The sequence below is a fragment of the Pseudophryne corroboree genome, chromosome 3 (assembly GCF_028390025.1).
Source record: "Pseudophryne corroboree isolate aPseCor3 chromosome 3, aPseCor3.hap2, whole genome shotgun sequence".
Taxonomy (NCBI): domain Eukaryota; kingdom Metazoa; phylum Chordata; class Amphibia; order Anura; family Myobatrachidae; genus Pseudophryne; species Pseudophryne corroboree.
The window spans coordinates 341,155,984-341,171,945 of NC_086446.1; the positions used below are offsets into that span (position 1 = coordinate 341,155,984).

General features: G+C 42.2%; 1 protein-coding gene across 1 annotated transcript in view; it reads right to left on the minus strand.

Annotated features, from left to right (window-relative positions):
- Window positions 1-15,962, minus strand: part of TBKBP1 (TBK1 binding protein 1) — an 80,334-nt gene that overhangs the window by 9,397 nt on the left and 54,975 nt on the right. Inside the window, exons 7-8 of the mRNA XM_063959649.1 lie at window positions 4,948-5,057; window positions 2,268-2,896 (exon numbers count right to left, since the gene is read on the minus strand). Coding sequence (XP_063815719.1) covers window positions 2,268-2,896; window positions 4,948-5,057 — 739 coding nt within the window. The remainder of the gene's footprint in view (window positions 1-2,267; window positions 2,897-4,947; window positions 5,058-15,962) is intronic.

Below are 15,962 nucleotides of genomic sequence, written 5' to 3' on the forward strand. Positions count from 1 at the left end.
TGAGGTGTGTGGAGCAATGGCGCACAGCTGCAGTGCTGTGCGTTACCTCTAGTGAAGATCATGAAGTCTTCTGCCGCCTGTGATGTCTTCTTTTCTTCTCATACTCACCCGGCTTCTGTCTTCCGGTTCTGCGAGGGGGACGGCGGCGCGGCTCTGGGACGGACGGCGAGGGTGAGATCCTGCGTACCAATCCCTCTGGAGCTAATGGTGTCCAGTAGCCTAAGAAGCAGGACCTAGCTTCAGAGAGTAGGGCTGCTTCTCTCCCCTCAGTCCCTCGATGCAGGGAGTCTGTTGCCAGCAGAGCTCCCTGAAAATAAAAAACCTAACAAAATACTTTCTATCAGTAAACTCAGGAGAGCTCACTGAAAAGCACCCAGCTCCTCTGGGCACAGTATCAAACTGAGGTCTGGAGGAGGGGCATAGAGGGAGGAGCCAGTGCACACCAGGAACTAAATTCTTTCTTAAAGTGCCCATGTCTCCTGCGGAGCCCGTCTATCCCCATGGTCCTTACGGAGTCCCCAGCATCCTCTAGGACGTTAGAGAAAAGATCCAGGGATCTTTCAGCACGGGGAGTCCAGAAGGGAGTTAAGGAGGGAGTGGACTAGATTCCAGAAGGAAACGATGACAGGGCAGGTCCACCATATATGAAGCATAGTGCCATTAGTGGTTCTTTCTACAAGAGCTGGGAATATATTCCAGACTCAAATCTTGCAATGAACTAAAGAAAACCTCTAATCTAACTTGTGTATTGTGCATATTTATTTTGGTTTACAAAGCTCCACTACCTTCTACTGTAACATTTAACAAATGTCCTCCCCCCACGGTGGCTTCTTCATGCGAACATATACTTGTTTGACAGAATCCCTCATTTGAATGGGTTCTCCCAGATCCTGATACTCTTTCTTTCCCATGCTGGAGCCACTATCACACACAGATAATGTTGTCACAGCTTCCCCCACACACCTACACTCTTGTCCCTGGAGGGAAAGGGGGAATCATAAGGTAGGAAAGTATGAACTGGTGAACCAATTATGGATCGCATGTGCAGGAGAGCTGCACAAACAGAAGTTTCTGCAGTCTCTGAACAGCCCAGGACTTACTCAGCCGCTGCAATGATCGGGGCCGGAGCTGACGTCACAAATCCTCCCACAAAATGCTGGGTTCCTCCTGAGTTTTTCCGGACACTCCCTAGAAATGGTCAGTTGCCACCCACAAATGACCTCTTCCTGTCAATCTTCTTTGAGATTGCCGGTCGCACCTTCCCATCGATGCCCAGCAATCCCCGTCGCTGTGGACCGTCACGCCTGCGCATTGCGGTGCATACTCATGCGCAGTTCAGACCTGATCAGGTCTGAATTAGCCCCTAGGTTACCCAGCATCTGCAATCAATTTTATATTACTTTTATTAGGTTGGTTACTTTGCCTAAGTATGTATGCTCAACTAAAGTGGATGGACAACAAGAGTATGCTGCTACTGTATCTTTAACTGCAGGGAAGTAACAGGTGATGCTCTTAACTTTTGCAGCAATCTTTTTTTAGTTTTCCATTCCCAGCGTATTACAATTTTGTATTCACTGTTATAGAACATATAGACAGCACTGATAACCCCAAAGTATTCTGACTAACATTCTAATCTGAATTTGAGACACCTGTAAGAGATAATTCAAAAATAAGTAGGACAAGAATATTACTTAGGCATTCTGTGCCCTGCGTAGGAGTATGCAGTGAGTCTGCACCATTATCTGGTCATTAAACTCGCTGTGATTTCTTATCATCGTATAATTTACACTAGATTATCCAATATATAACAGCCACCTGTAGTAGCATCTGCTACCATGGAGCAATTGACACAGAGTATCTACGATATTAAATAACACAGACTCCTGGAGGTAGATTTTTTTCTAAAGTGCTTGTTTTTCAGATGTGGAGATGTTGCCCATGGCAACCAATCATATTCTGCTTATCATTTATCTAGAACCTTCTAGAAACTATTAGCCAGAATCTGCTTGGTTGCTATGGGCAATACCTCCACTTCTAATTAGTAAATATTCCTCCTGTTGTTGCAATAAAACAATTATTATCCTCAATAAGAGAGTGCTAACATCTCATTTACAGTATGTCGTGTTTATTTTGGTTAGAAAGTGGTGCGTCCCTTGTGAAAGAGTATTACTGTATCTTCTGGCATGGCTAAAAATACAACCTTCCTCTTAAAATACAGGTGCACTTGACAATTGATCCCATGCATTCACCCCCTCCCAATTTCTTACATTGATGGAAGGCCAGGACTGTGCATGTTCTGTACGGGAGTAGGAAGCTGACATTCTTCTGCTTGCCACATCAGGAATGGGGAACCCTGCACAAAAGGAAGCACAGCGTACTGCTCCAGGCTCTGGACTGGGTGGGGATGGGGGACTCCACTCCTCCTCATCAGAGGATTGCTGTGGAGGTTCCTGGAAGCAGGGCACAGTAGGTGGGCTGCCAGCATATCCCTCATTGTAGGACCGCTGCTTGGGCAAGGTTGCCGTTCCTGCTGGTATCCATAAGGAACGGGGTGACCGTGGATACAGAGCAGGCTCACAGATCTCAGAATAGCTTCGGCGGGCCTGGAAAGATGCTTTTGCCTGGTGAGCTGAAGGCTTAGAATATGAAATCTCACTGTTTGCAGGGGATGGGCAAGGCGATGATGCTGGAGATCTACGTGAAGGAGAGGATGGTGGCACTGGGGAGCGGCGCTGATGTACTGGAGACTGTGGCACAGGAGATCTTCTCTGTAAGATGGGAGATGGGCACTGTGGGACCGGGGATCGGCGCTGTGAGGATGGAGAATGGTGGAGAGAAGAAGGAGAGTGTCGGAGTGGGCAGGGGGAATGACGAGGTGGAGGAGAGTGTCTCTGTCCTGGAAAAGAGAAACAATATTTTAGAACTGTGAAGCATACATCTGATCTCTCCGCCACACATTACTATACATGGACTTACTTGTTCTATCTAGGTGGACTTGTTGGAAATTTACAGTAATATTATCAAGAACGAAACTAGCATTTCCTGAAAAAACGTAAACCTCCATGACAGGTCAGAGAGCAAACAGTGGGCATCTAATTGCTTGCAGATATGCATAAACATGGTATTTACCAAGTACATCTCACTTTCCCCATTTGTGATGCGTTCTCACATGCATACATGCCTTTACTTTACATGTGACAACCCATGCAAAAGACCAGGGTGGATATATGGAGATGCATACAGTTCAGTTATTAGGCATGAGCATTTCTTGTACAGAGCACAGTGGGAGATGTACCAAGCAATGTACAGAGAAGCAGCAGTGTGCCACTGCACAGGTTGCCAATAACAACCAAACAGTTTCTACCAATCATTTTATAGAATATACTTGAACATTTTTACCTCAAAGCAGATGACACTGCTTCATATCTCTACATAATTTGACAGAATTGCATCTTACTCTAAATGAACAAAATGGGGTGGATGGGCAGGATGACTGGGAGAACATGGAGGCCTGCTTGCAGTGTAACATTTCATTTTCAAACAAAAGCTTGTACGCTCCTAGGTGCAGACAGAGGGTCTAATTCAGACCTGATCGCTGCTGTGCGGGCTGGCAGCGTTTGGCTGCCATTTTAAGGGCACAGTCCGGGCAACGCAGGCGTGCCGGGACCGTGCGGGGGGAGGGCCAAGGTAGCTGCGTGACGTCACACGCAGCCGTTGCAGCCAGACAGCGACGAGTAGCTCCCTGCCAGCATGCAGGAGCTGCACTGGTAGGGAGCTACTCGTCAAGTACAAAAGCATCAGCGCTTTTGTACTTGTACGGGGGGTGGGGGGTGGGAGTAGGGGAACCAAAAATGTTGGATTTTGAATTTAGGATAAGGGATACTCAACCTGTATAAAATAATCTCAGCTATCACTGTGTGGGCTTCAAGATTTCTGCTGCCGGCCCTGCCCACACTACATGATAAAATAACTTGGCTGTAAGGAGATCTGCAGGTCATTTATTTGTGTGTATATATATATATATATATATATATATATACACACATATATGTATATATCCTTCCTCCCCACATACACCACAGTCTGTGTCTCCCTCTCCTTCCTCCCACACACCCCACTGTCCGTCTCTCCCCAATGACTCCATGCTGCATACCCAGCTCCCCACCCCATGCCGAAGCCTTGTATACCCTCACCAATCCACTCTTTCCCCGGGGAGAGACTTCCCAGTATCCAGACCCAAACACCGCACAGTAGGAACCATGCGGCCCTCACACCCCACCAGTAGAGGCTGGCGCAGGGCACAGTAATCCTGGCCAGCGGAGCTGCTGCCATGTCCCGTAACTGCCTGCAATGAGCCGGACCCGGACACTCGTGACGTCACTGTGTGTGAGAGGCTCCTGTCACTCTGAGGTTATGCCCACGCCCCCTACACTCGCTGCCCTATTTGGACAAGACTGTTCACATCCCTGCCGGGCACTAAGCAGCATGTACTTGGGACCCCTCTGATCCTTGGGGCCTGGTACATGGCAACCAATCAGCTGCTCTGTACAATTGCAAAGTATGCAAATGATAAATGGTACTTCAATGCTGATTGGTTGCCATGGGCAACTTCTCCACACTTTTCACTGCTTCATGAATAGACCCCACAGTGAGAAGCGTAACAATAGCAAAGTTCAGATGACAAAGGTAATACAGAAGGTAATAAGAGATTGAAAAATCCTAGGACTGAAAAATACGTTTTCTGTGTAACATTGGTGCTACGGAAGCTTCCCACAGTGTGGAATAAGCTGCTAAAGTACCATGGATACAGTTCTAGCCAACATTCCTAGAAATGTAAAGCAATGTGCTCCATAAAGCCTAAGGTCTAGGATACAGTTTTTATGAGGTATGCAGTCAAATGATGGTTATCATTTTAGATGGAAGTGTAAAATGCTGAAGGCTTGATACCTGTTTGCTCCTCCAGCAGCGACCTCAGAATCTGACTTTGGAGGGTTGTGAGGTCACGGAGACGGTAGAGTTCCTCCGTCAGTTCAGTGTAAGCCAGGGCAAGATTAACCCTATTAATGTAACATAAAAAATGCCTATGAATAGATTCTTTTTAAATGCATGATTTTTTTTTGAACACATGTAAACTAATGGTTTCTAGTGTTAACCATATCCACTGAATTTATTTTTGTGTTTTTATTGTGGCTGTACCTTTTTTCTTGTTTTGCATTTACAAGACAATTTATTGTGGCGGTAACAAACTCAGGCTCATATTTTACTTATTAACTTTAAGAAAAATGAAGATATACAGTAATGTTACTAACTATGGAATACAAAGAACAACAGTTGTAAAGACAGGTTAAAGTAAAAGTACCATTCTTTCTTTTTATGGAATATTCCCCTTAGACTTCAGAACCTTCTGCAAAGTGTCACATTTCTACTGGTCTGTTCCCCACTTATCTCTTAATGTATAATGTACCCTATGTAGACAAAAGTGATTGGACACTGACAGCAAATAGATACATGAGATTTTATTGGCCTCAGTACTTTGTAGGTCCACCACTTGCATTATAGACGGTTTGTGTATTATGCCTGTTATGAGCAACAGTTAACACATATTGGGTGGAATTCAAATAATATATCACGCCCAATCTCCTGTCTAAAATGATCCCCATTATTGTGCATATCGCGCCCATAGTAATCAGGTTTAGCCGTGTAAAGGGTTAGGTGCCTCACTACTCCAAGGGCAGCAAGCTGAAATAATGATACCATGCCCCAGAGGGCAGAAACAGAACGGGTGTGGAAAGGGGTGAAAAGAACTGAATCCCGCCCATTATGTTACCATAAAAGGGGTATATAAAGAGGCCCCTGGTCACATTTAAAAGTATGCTCCTGAGGAAGCTGGATGTCTGTGAACCAGAGAAACGCGTTAAGCCTGAGATTACCTGCTAAAGCCATTTGGACTTCTGGAATCCAGCTCTGGTACTAGTTAGACTTTTCTCTTCTCCATTGAATACATAAGTGCAGCATCTGCAGTACCTGGATCGCCCCTTCAGCAATCATTTCCCCCTGATGCGGAGAGACTATTGGGGACTGCTATTACAAAGATCTGGTATACACTGCTGCTAAGGGTGACCTGCTATGCACACATACTGGAGAGGGTCCTAGCCAGACTCTGTTAGTACATGATATAGGAGTTAATAGTGGCATTTATTATATTAAATTTATATCTATGAATTCATTGTGGCACTTTAACATTTGTTATTTTTACAAATTTTAAGCTAATAAACTGCACTTGTTTATACTTTTACACAAACCGTCCTAGTATTAATTATTCTCAGCCAGCGCTAGTATACACTTATTTCTACTGTTCCATTAACATGCAGTGATTACTGCAGACACCCTTCTTAGCAAACTGTCCACAAGTTCCTGGATAACAGCAGGCGGTATGTTTTGGCATTCCGCCTTTAGTACAGTGACCAACTGTGACACTGAAGAAGGTCGAGTCGGCCTAGAGCGCACCCGTCGCTCCAATTCGTCCCAGAGGTTCTCAATAGGGTTAAGAGCTGGCCAGTCCATCCGGGTTACCAAATTCTTTGTATACCAGTCCAGCATCGCCCTGGAAACATGAGCCAAGCCATTTCCTTAGCAAATGGTCTAATCAGTGCCTCTCTACCCGGTTTATACCTTCACAAACACGTGTCTGCTGCAGGACCATGGTGTTTGGCTTGCGCACGCACAAGGGTGATATGTCCTGTTACTTTTGTCTACATAGTGTAATATCACCCCCTTCAATCACTGATCTCCACGCACAATCCTACAGTATACACAGCCACAAAACAGTGTCAGAAAACCACAAAACAGATTACATCTCCAAGTCCTTTATCAGACATGAGAGACAGTCATATTAAAGTAAACCTATCGTCTCAACATTAAACCACAGTGGTATCTAAAATACTGTTTAACTTTTTGTCTGTGTGTTAAAAGCAAAATATAAATTGTATGTTACTTTTACTTGTTTCTCTGATGTTACAGTGGCAGGAGGTATTTTTTCTCTTCAAATTATTAGAATACATGATGAGTCTGTCTACTTACTCTCAGTGGAATTCAGTAAAAGATTTATAAAAAAGTTAAAAAATAATTTGTGCCAATGTGGGATCAGAGTGACAAGCAAAATAAGGGCAGGTGTAAGCTGCCTCTGCAACAAGTCATACTTCCCACTCCAACCGGTCATTGCAAAACGGTCAGGCTGCATGGAACACTTGACTTAACTTAGGGGAGACATCAACACAGTGTAATCTGCCTGTCATCGTGTATCTTTCAGTCCCCAGTGAGTTTACCTGACACTTCCTATGGAAGCTGCCTGGCTGTACACCAAGCATATATGCCACCTCTACTAGTACACTGAAATATACCTGAAGCCTAGAACATCCCAAAGTACCAACTTATATGAGGCACAGGTGAGAACTGCTTAATGTTACCTGGAGAACATCCCTCTACCAGTATCCTGCATTCAGCAACAACCTTGAGAAAGGAGAAGAGGTCTGGAAAAAAAATAAGTCTCTGGCTCCTTTTTTCAGAGAGCTCCATAGAATCATCTCAAACCTACTTATTGCCCTTCAATAAGTTTCTGATTGGAGGTGTTATCACTTGGAGTGACCAGCTAAGTGGAGCAGCACAGGGGGTTTATATGGGGATGTAGTTGCTCTCCCTGGTGGTCGGAATCCCGGCGGTCAGAATACCGACGCTGGGATCCAGGCCTCCGAGAATGCCGACAGTTGCGCCAAGGCTATTCCCACTCGTGGGTGTCCAAAAAACCCATTGAGTGGGAACAGAACCTGTGGCGAGCACAGCAAGCTCCTGAGACCGCAGCGTGGCGAGTGCAGGGAGCCTGCAAGAGGCTTTCTAGCGCTTGCCCCACTGGTATTCTGACCTCTGAGATCCTGACCGCTGGGATTCCATACCCAACCCTTTATATGTGTGGTTACTATGATGAGCTGCACAAATTTAATTGTTTCATATTAAATCTGACAAACCTCACCCCAAATCACCTGGAAAGTTACCCAGAGAGACTGAAGTGAAATGTCAAAGGGAAAGAAGAATAATGCAAAGGAGCTTACTCAGTAATTTACGAAACCCTCCTTAAACAGGAAATAAGGGCAGGAATTCCTCTGCAGTCAAGTGGAAGCTGAATCAGATCCTATCATTTGAAGGAATTTACTTTGTCACTTATTAAGGAGATGAAAAAAGCACGCTCCTGTCTACTCTGATGTGCAGAAAGTTATTCATAGCTTAAGAAGAGCAAGTTCATTGGTTAGTGACCTGATCAAGTTGAAAAGAAAAGTTGAGAATATGGTCACCTAACAAGATAATGTGGAGGCGGTCACCTCTCAAAATTGTCAAGAGATCACTACTAATCAATACTGCCTGGTAGATCTTGATAATTAGGAGAGGCAAAATAATGCAAGAAGGAATGGGATGATTTTCCAGTTGACTCTTGTTGCGTTTGAAGACTACTTCTAGACCATGCAGATCAGGTACTGATACATAAATCACAGGATTCTGCACACACAAGGTATATGTTATTACACCTCCACTGTTTCATCGTAAAAGAGATCATCCAGGATGCAGCATTACAGATATTTCAGGACATTTTTCACATTGGCGAAAATTTCTTCAGATCAACTACTGCCAACTTAAGGGTCAATAACATTTATTATTATTCTTTATTTCTTTTTACCAGTTATTTATATAGGGTACACATATTCCGCAGCCCTTTACAGATAATAGTTTGCCATTCACATCAGTCCCTGCCCCAGTGGAGCTTACAATCTATATTCCCTACCACATGTACACGCACACACATTCACATTAGGGTTAATTCTGTTGGGAGCCAATTAAACTACCAGTATATTTTGGGGGGATTGTGGGAGCAAACTGGAGTACTCGGAGTACCATGCAAGAACGGGGAGAATATACAGACTCCACACAGTAAGGGCCATAGTGGGAATAGAACCCATAATCTCAATGCTGTGAGGCAGTAATGCTAACCATTACACTATCCAGACGGCCCAGTAACATCTGCAATAGGTGGATATAACCCTTATGCATTCTGCTATAGTATCAGACTGAACAGTGACTCAGAATATTCTCTACAAATTAGGTTTAGAGAATTTGACCTGAAGGATTCCCCATTACCAGCACTACATCTGAAACATCTGCCCCAATATTATACAAGAAGCAGAACAAAAACGGTCTTGAACCTCCAGGCTTTCTGACACAGGTTTCTGAACATCTGGTTTTAAATCGCCTCTCACCAGCTGGGACTGATCTTGACTTGCCACATGGAGCTTAGTGAAAATAAATAAAAACATAAAAAAATTACTTTCTAGATATGGTTCTGTATGTTGTAATTCTCATTGTTTCTACTTATGCTTACATGTGTCCACATACATCTAGCCTCAATACGCCATGCAGCGCAAGATGTCTGGCGCGAGTGAGCAACCAGGTCCCATGCAACTCTGCTAAACGTTGGGAGTCTTTTTTGTCAAAAATGCATCTTAGTTGCATTTTCAGCAAAAAGAGCTCAGTATGTTTGTGTCTTGACTCCAATGTATGGACCCTGTTAAACATCTGATTCCCTCCCTACAATTATAAATGGTTAATTTCCAAGACTGTAATAATTTAGGTTCTCTAATCCCATATATTCTCCTTCCCTAAACTCTGAGCTGGATATGGGAGAGAGATTACCCCTTGTATTAGGTTTTAATTACTATGAAACAATGGGCCTAATTCAGACCTGATCGTAGCAGAAAATTTGTTAGCAGATGGGCAAAACCATGGGGGTCATTCCGAGTTGTTCACTCGTTATTTTTTTCTCGCAACGGAGCGATTAGTCGCTAATGCGTTTGCGCAATGTCCGCAGTGCGACTGCGCCAAGTAAATTTGCTATGCAGTTAGGTTTTTTACTCACGGCATTATGAGGTTTTTTCTACGTTCTGGTGATCGTAATGTGATTGACAGGAAGTGGGTGTTTCTGGGCGGAAACAGGCCGTTTTATGGGTGTGTGCGAAAAAACGCTAGTTTCTGGGAAAAACGCGGGAGTGGCTGGAGAAACGGAGGAGTGTCTGGGCGAACGCTGGGTGTGTTTGTGACGTCAAACCAGGAACGAAACTGACTGAACTGATCGCAGATGCCGAGTAAGTGTGGAGCTACTCAGAAACTGCTAAGAAGTGTCTATTCGCAATTTTGCTAATCTTTCATTCGCAATTTTGATAAGCTAAGATTCACTCCCAGTAGGCGGCGGCTTAGCGTGTGCAAAGCTGCTAAAAGCAGCTTGCGAGCGAACAACTTGGAATGAGGGCCCATGTGCACTGCATGGGGGGCAAATATAACATGTGCAGAGAGAGTTAGATTTGGGTGGTTATATTGTTTCTGTGCAGGGTAAATACTGGCTGCTTTATTTTTACACTGCAATTTAGATTTCTGTTTTAACACACCACACCCAAATCTAACTCCCTCTGCACATGTTATATCTGCCCCCCCCCCCCCTCCCCCTGCAGTGCGGACCCCAGCATGCAATCCAAAGGATTGCAAATTCTGCTACTTAGCAGAATTTGCAATCCTTACTGGATCAGGTCCCTAGTGCTTACATTGAACCGCATAGGAATCATTTAATTGCCCTCCTATGGCCATTTGAATGATCTAAAAAAATCTTAAAGAGTTATTTAGCATCTAAAGTGTACAAATCTATTTTGTCACTTTGGACAATAATCTGTGATCTTTATTTCTTTCAGGAAACGGATTGTTTTTGTTGTTTGTTTTTTTGCTATATACTACCCAAAAATTCCTGAACACTTTTTCATTCAAAAACTGAAGAAACGGTCAGGGGATAGCAGTACTGGTAGCATGATGCCATTTCACTTTAGACTCTTGGAGAGTTTGTAAATCCCTTGCTATGGAATACACATTTCACTCAGTAATCTTAAAATTGGTTCTTAATCAAGAATTAATATGATACTGCTCAGCCACAATTTAGCTGTATGCAGTGTTTGAGTGTGGACGGAGGGGAATGAAGCAGGAAGACAAGAGTTACTCATGATGCTCACTGTGATGTCACTGAGCATTAATGTTCTGTAGGAAGCTGAAGGTGTGGAGCCGCTTATGTGAGATGTGTCCCTGTTTGCCCCACTCCCACAAATGTTGACCCTGTTCCTACCAGCTAGATTAGTAAACACTTTAGGGAGCATACAACTGAATATGAACCCACAAAGTGCTGATAATAGGAGCTAAACCAGACAGATCAATTCCATTTGGGGTCAGGACATTAACTCCCCTACATACAAATATGCTCATTAGTACCTAAAGATATGACTACAAATTAAAATTACAAATTAGCACTGAAGAAGATATAGCAGAGGGTGCAGTAGAAATTGAACAAATAAATGGTGTGTAACTCATGTTAAACATAGCGGATGAGTCATGTGGTACAGATATATCCTCATACATCTATGCTGCATTTGTGCCAAACAGTCGCTCTCGGCGCGCCAGACCAGTGAAACTCTACTAGCATTGGGCAGCTTTTTTGCCGAAAATGCATCTTAAGCTGCCCATACACCTAAATATCTATTGTCCGATCTGGCTGTTTGGAACGAAAATCTGGTAATGTATGGCCATTTGCGCCAAAATGCCGGAAAACTGACAAAAACGGTCATTCAGACAAATTGGTTAAATCAAATAGATTTAACCAATTTCTCTGACTAACCATTTTTGCCTGTTTTTCAGTGTTTGGGAGCAAATGGTCAACTGTCATTTGCTCCAATCTTTTACCAGATTTTCGTTCCAACCAGCCACATCGGACAATAAATCTTTAGGCGTATGGCCAGCTTTAGTCTCAACATGATGCATCTGGGACACAACGGTATGCAAAACTACAGAATCTGTGTGCGATGAGTCTCTGAATCTGTATACAAAGTGCTACAATGCAGCAGCAGCTTTTGTCAATACAAGTTCTGTTCTGCTCCATATACAGTTAGTCACACACAATATACAAGTGTTATATATCACATTAATCAGCACAGTCTCCTTGTGCGTCCTAGTCACATTAAAGGTGCATGTTTGGAAATAAAAGAAACAAAACACTAGCAAAGTTATACGGGACCTGGCGGCTCACTCATGCTGCATGGTATATTGAGGCCAGATGTATGAGGACACACCTGTACCATATCCTACCAGGTAAGGGAAGTGTCTGCATGCTAACTTATTTTGCCCAAAATTAGATTTTATTATATTATTGTAGGTATTTTTCTACATTTATACTGCATTGCTACATACTAGCTCAACATAATATAATGTACAAATTAAATTGACCTCAAACATATTACTACTAAATTGAGTGGACAAGAAACTTTTTCAGTAGAAACTGGTAAAAGCAGCAAGAAATAAACCTAGGCTCGCATGTACATAAATAACAGGGCACATCCTGCTCTCCGGGTGTGATCATAGCAGCCCTTCCTACAAGTGGTGTTATTTATATCTGCCATCTGTGGGTTACACTGAAAAGTGTGTGTGTGTGTGGTTACAGTGCAAGTACTTTATGGTAACTAACAAGCACTTTTATACTAAATTAAATGTAAATATATTACATGCATTTTAATAAAAGGAGTTAGGTTATCATTTGCAGCAAAAGGATGGCTGTTTTTGTATGTCTTCTCCTTTGTAACAATATTTGCTCCACATCAAGTGCTGTTCACAAATTAAGTAATTAACTTGTGTAACATTCAAGAGATTTTTACTTTGTGAAATATTGGTTATTGTGCTGTTTCTCCTGCAGGGACTATTATGCTGATAGATCAACATTACCAGTAGATGATATGGGGTAATTCAATTCCTGTAGGAGCTTTCTGAGATGACGTAGGGCCTAATTCAGACCTGATTGCAGCAGCAAAATTGTTCTCTAATGGGCAAAACCACGTGCACTGGAAGTGGGGTAGATGTAACATGTGCAGAGAGAGTTAGATTTGGGTGGGTTATTTTGTTTCTGTGCAGGGTAAATACTGGCTACTTTATTTTTACACTGCAATTTAGATTTCAGTTTGAACAAACCCCACCCAAATCTAACTCTCTCTGCACATGTTACATCTGCCCCACCTGCACTGCGCTATGTTTTGCCCATTAGAGAACAATTTTGCTGCTGCGATCAGGTTTGAATTAGGCCCATAATGCGGGATTACATCACTTGTTTTTGTGTGCAAGCAAATGTAAGTAAGCTAACCATCATCTATGCTGAAAAGCTAATTATCATCCCTCCCCAAAAGTCCCAAAAGTTGGACGGTAAGTCCCATGCAGTGAATGGGTGCCACATACCCTCCAACTATACCTTTTTGGCAGGTACGGTAGCTTTTTTTTCTGTGGTCTGTACCAATTTTTGACTCTCCATTTTTCCATTGAAATTATAGGAAAATTATGTGTAAAATGTTGAGGGTATGGTGCCACATGCACCTGACACTAGCGCGGATGGCAGTGAATAAGTGTCTGAAGGGGAGTACACTGTAGCTTAATTCGCACACCCCCAACTCCAATTCACAGATCTGAAATGGTGAGAGGTGTGCTATATAATGTGCTGTTTTAATATATTAGATGACAATCATGTGAACAGGCCATAAAGAAAATAATCTTTATTCATTTAACAACTGTTTTCTTGGGCATACAGAACAGGGAAATACAGTAACAGGAAATTTGATTCAATAACTACATTGATTTTTGTTAACTGCATTCTCCCAGACAGTAGTGTAGGCAAATCATGTTTTCCAGTCACTTTTGAGTGGCAATACCCATTTCATGCATGTTTCATAAATATGTTAAATTACCATTTGCTAAATATTCTACATTAATATTTCTACTTATAAATTCACATGGACTGAGGCAATTTAATTCCCTTAATATTTTAGTATTTTTAATGATAGTTTTGATGATAGTTTCAGATGTATGAAATTTCCTTTTAGCTTTAACTTTTGCCCGAGGTTTCTGTATAGTTTCCAATCTGATTATCGAGGGTAATGGTCCCTACACACTTGCCGGTGTATGCGCGATATGAACGATCTCGTTCAGTAATAAATCGTTCACATCGCTCAGTGTGTATGCACCAATGATGAACGATGCGCGTCCCCGCAGTCGTTCTTCATTAATATATTCCCTCGTTTAGCATAGCAAGACAATTTGGACGATGGTCATTAATCGTTGAAATCGAACATCGTCCAAATCGGAAACATCAGCAAGTGTGTAGGGCCCATTACACGTCCCGTCGGGCTATGTCTAACAGACTAGAGGCTGGATGTAATGACACCCAAGATCGTCAGGGGTACGAGATGCCAGACGATCTCGGACCTGTTTTTTAAAGGGAAAATCACTTACAAGGCAAAACCATGCAAGTGATTGCCCCTTTAAAAAAATGTCCGAGATCGTCCAGCATCTCTCACCTCCGGCGATCTCGGGCGTCATTACATCGGACTAAAGATGTAAGATTACTATTTATCACAACGCGCATTTTTAATGCAGATGTGATAAATTATTTTTGCCTAAATTCGTAATGTGAAAATGTAAATAAAAGCCTGCCCCGCTTTATCTTGGGGATTCTTAATACTTGCGGGTACATCCCGAAAAACTAGTGTTTTCGGAGGTTATGCCACAAATATTCTTTAATAAGTATGCCACTGGCCCAAATAATAGAGAGTAATAGAGTGCGAGATATGCAAATTGATGAGATTTTGGCGATTTAAAACATAATTTTTCTACCATACAGAACCAACCAGGTTTTGCGTTGTAACAAATTGGCCCTTTAAATCAAAATTGCCTTATGGGGGGCATTTATCAAAGCTTGGAGAGAGATAAAATTGTTAGAGATAAAGTACCAACCAATCAGCTCCTGTTGTTTCAAACACAGCCTGTAAAATGTAAGGCAGAAGCTGACTGGCTGTTACTTTATCTCTCGTAGAGCTTTGATAAATATCTCCCTTAGTGTTACAGCATCTGTACTGTTAACCAGAGCCCAATAGGACCTTTAATTCTACAACAATGTTAAATCTCTTCATTACAGCCTCATTGTGTGTGTCATTGTCAGATCTGTATTGTAATTACCTGGAATCTTTTGGTTTGCATGAGCTGTTTATATATATATATAGTGGCCAGTCAGAGCGGCTATATGTGGTAAAAAATACCATTCCCCTGTATATGCTCAGGACTATGTGGTCTAGATAGCTATCTCTGTGTAGCATATAGATCTTTTTGTTTGATAAGAATACTTGGTTACTGCTCGTCATTACAGAAATAATGGCAGTCGTGGATAAAAGCAAAATATACAAAATAAAAATCAGTATGAAATAGGCAAGAAAAAAACTGTTTTGTTGGGCAGGTGAAGGGCGCTGTAAAATCTGTTTTTAGAAATATAAGCTAAAAAGAAAACAGCTAAAGTCGTCAGCCAGGAGAAATTATAAATACAGGACACATACATATAGACCTATTTACCTACTTATTTTATGCATTTTTATTATGTATTTTATATTATAGCAACTTACTGAAGTGGCTGAATTCTGAGTCAAATGTTTCATTTTTTTTTTACAAGCTTTCTAAAGTGACTCAAGTAACATGCCAGGTAATACTGGTTTATTAAGTACTACAGTATAGTGCCCATAGCTGGCCACTGTACTCTGCAGCCATCATCACATAGACCAGTGGTTCTCAAACTTTTTGGAATCATGGCGGCCTAGAGTATCAGAATTTTTTTCACGGCGCCCTTAGGCCAAAAGTTTCTTATTGAGAAATTTAGAAAGCAATATTAAAATTAACTTATTGTGTTTATATGTCATCCTTAGGTTCAAATGTGTGGTGAGGGACAGAATTTGCTTCTGTTGGTCCACATATGTTATGACTGACTGTTAGGCCACCAGCACTGGTTTTGCCTATTACATTGACCATAAAAA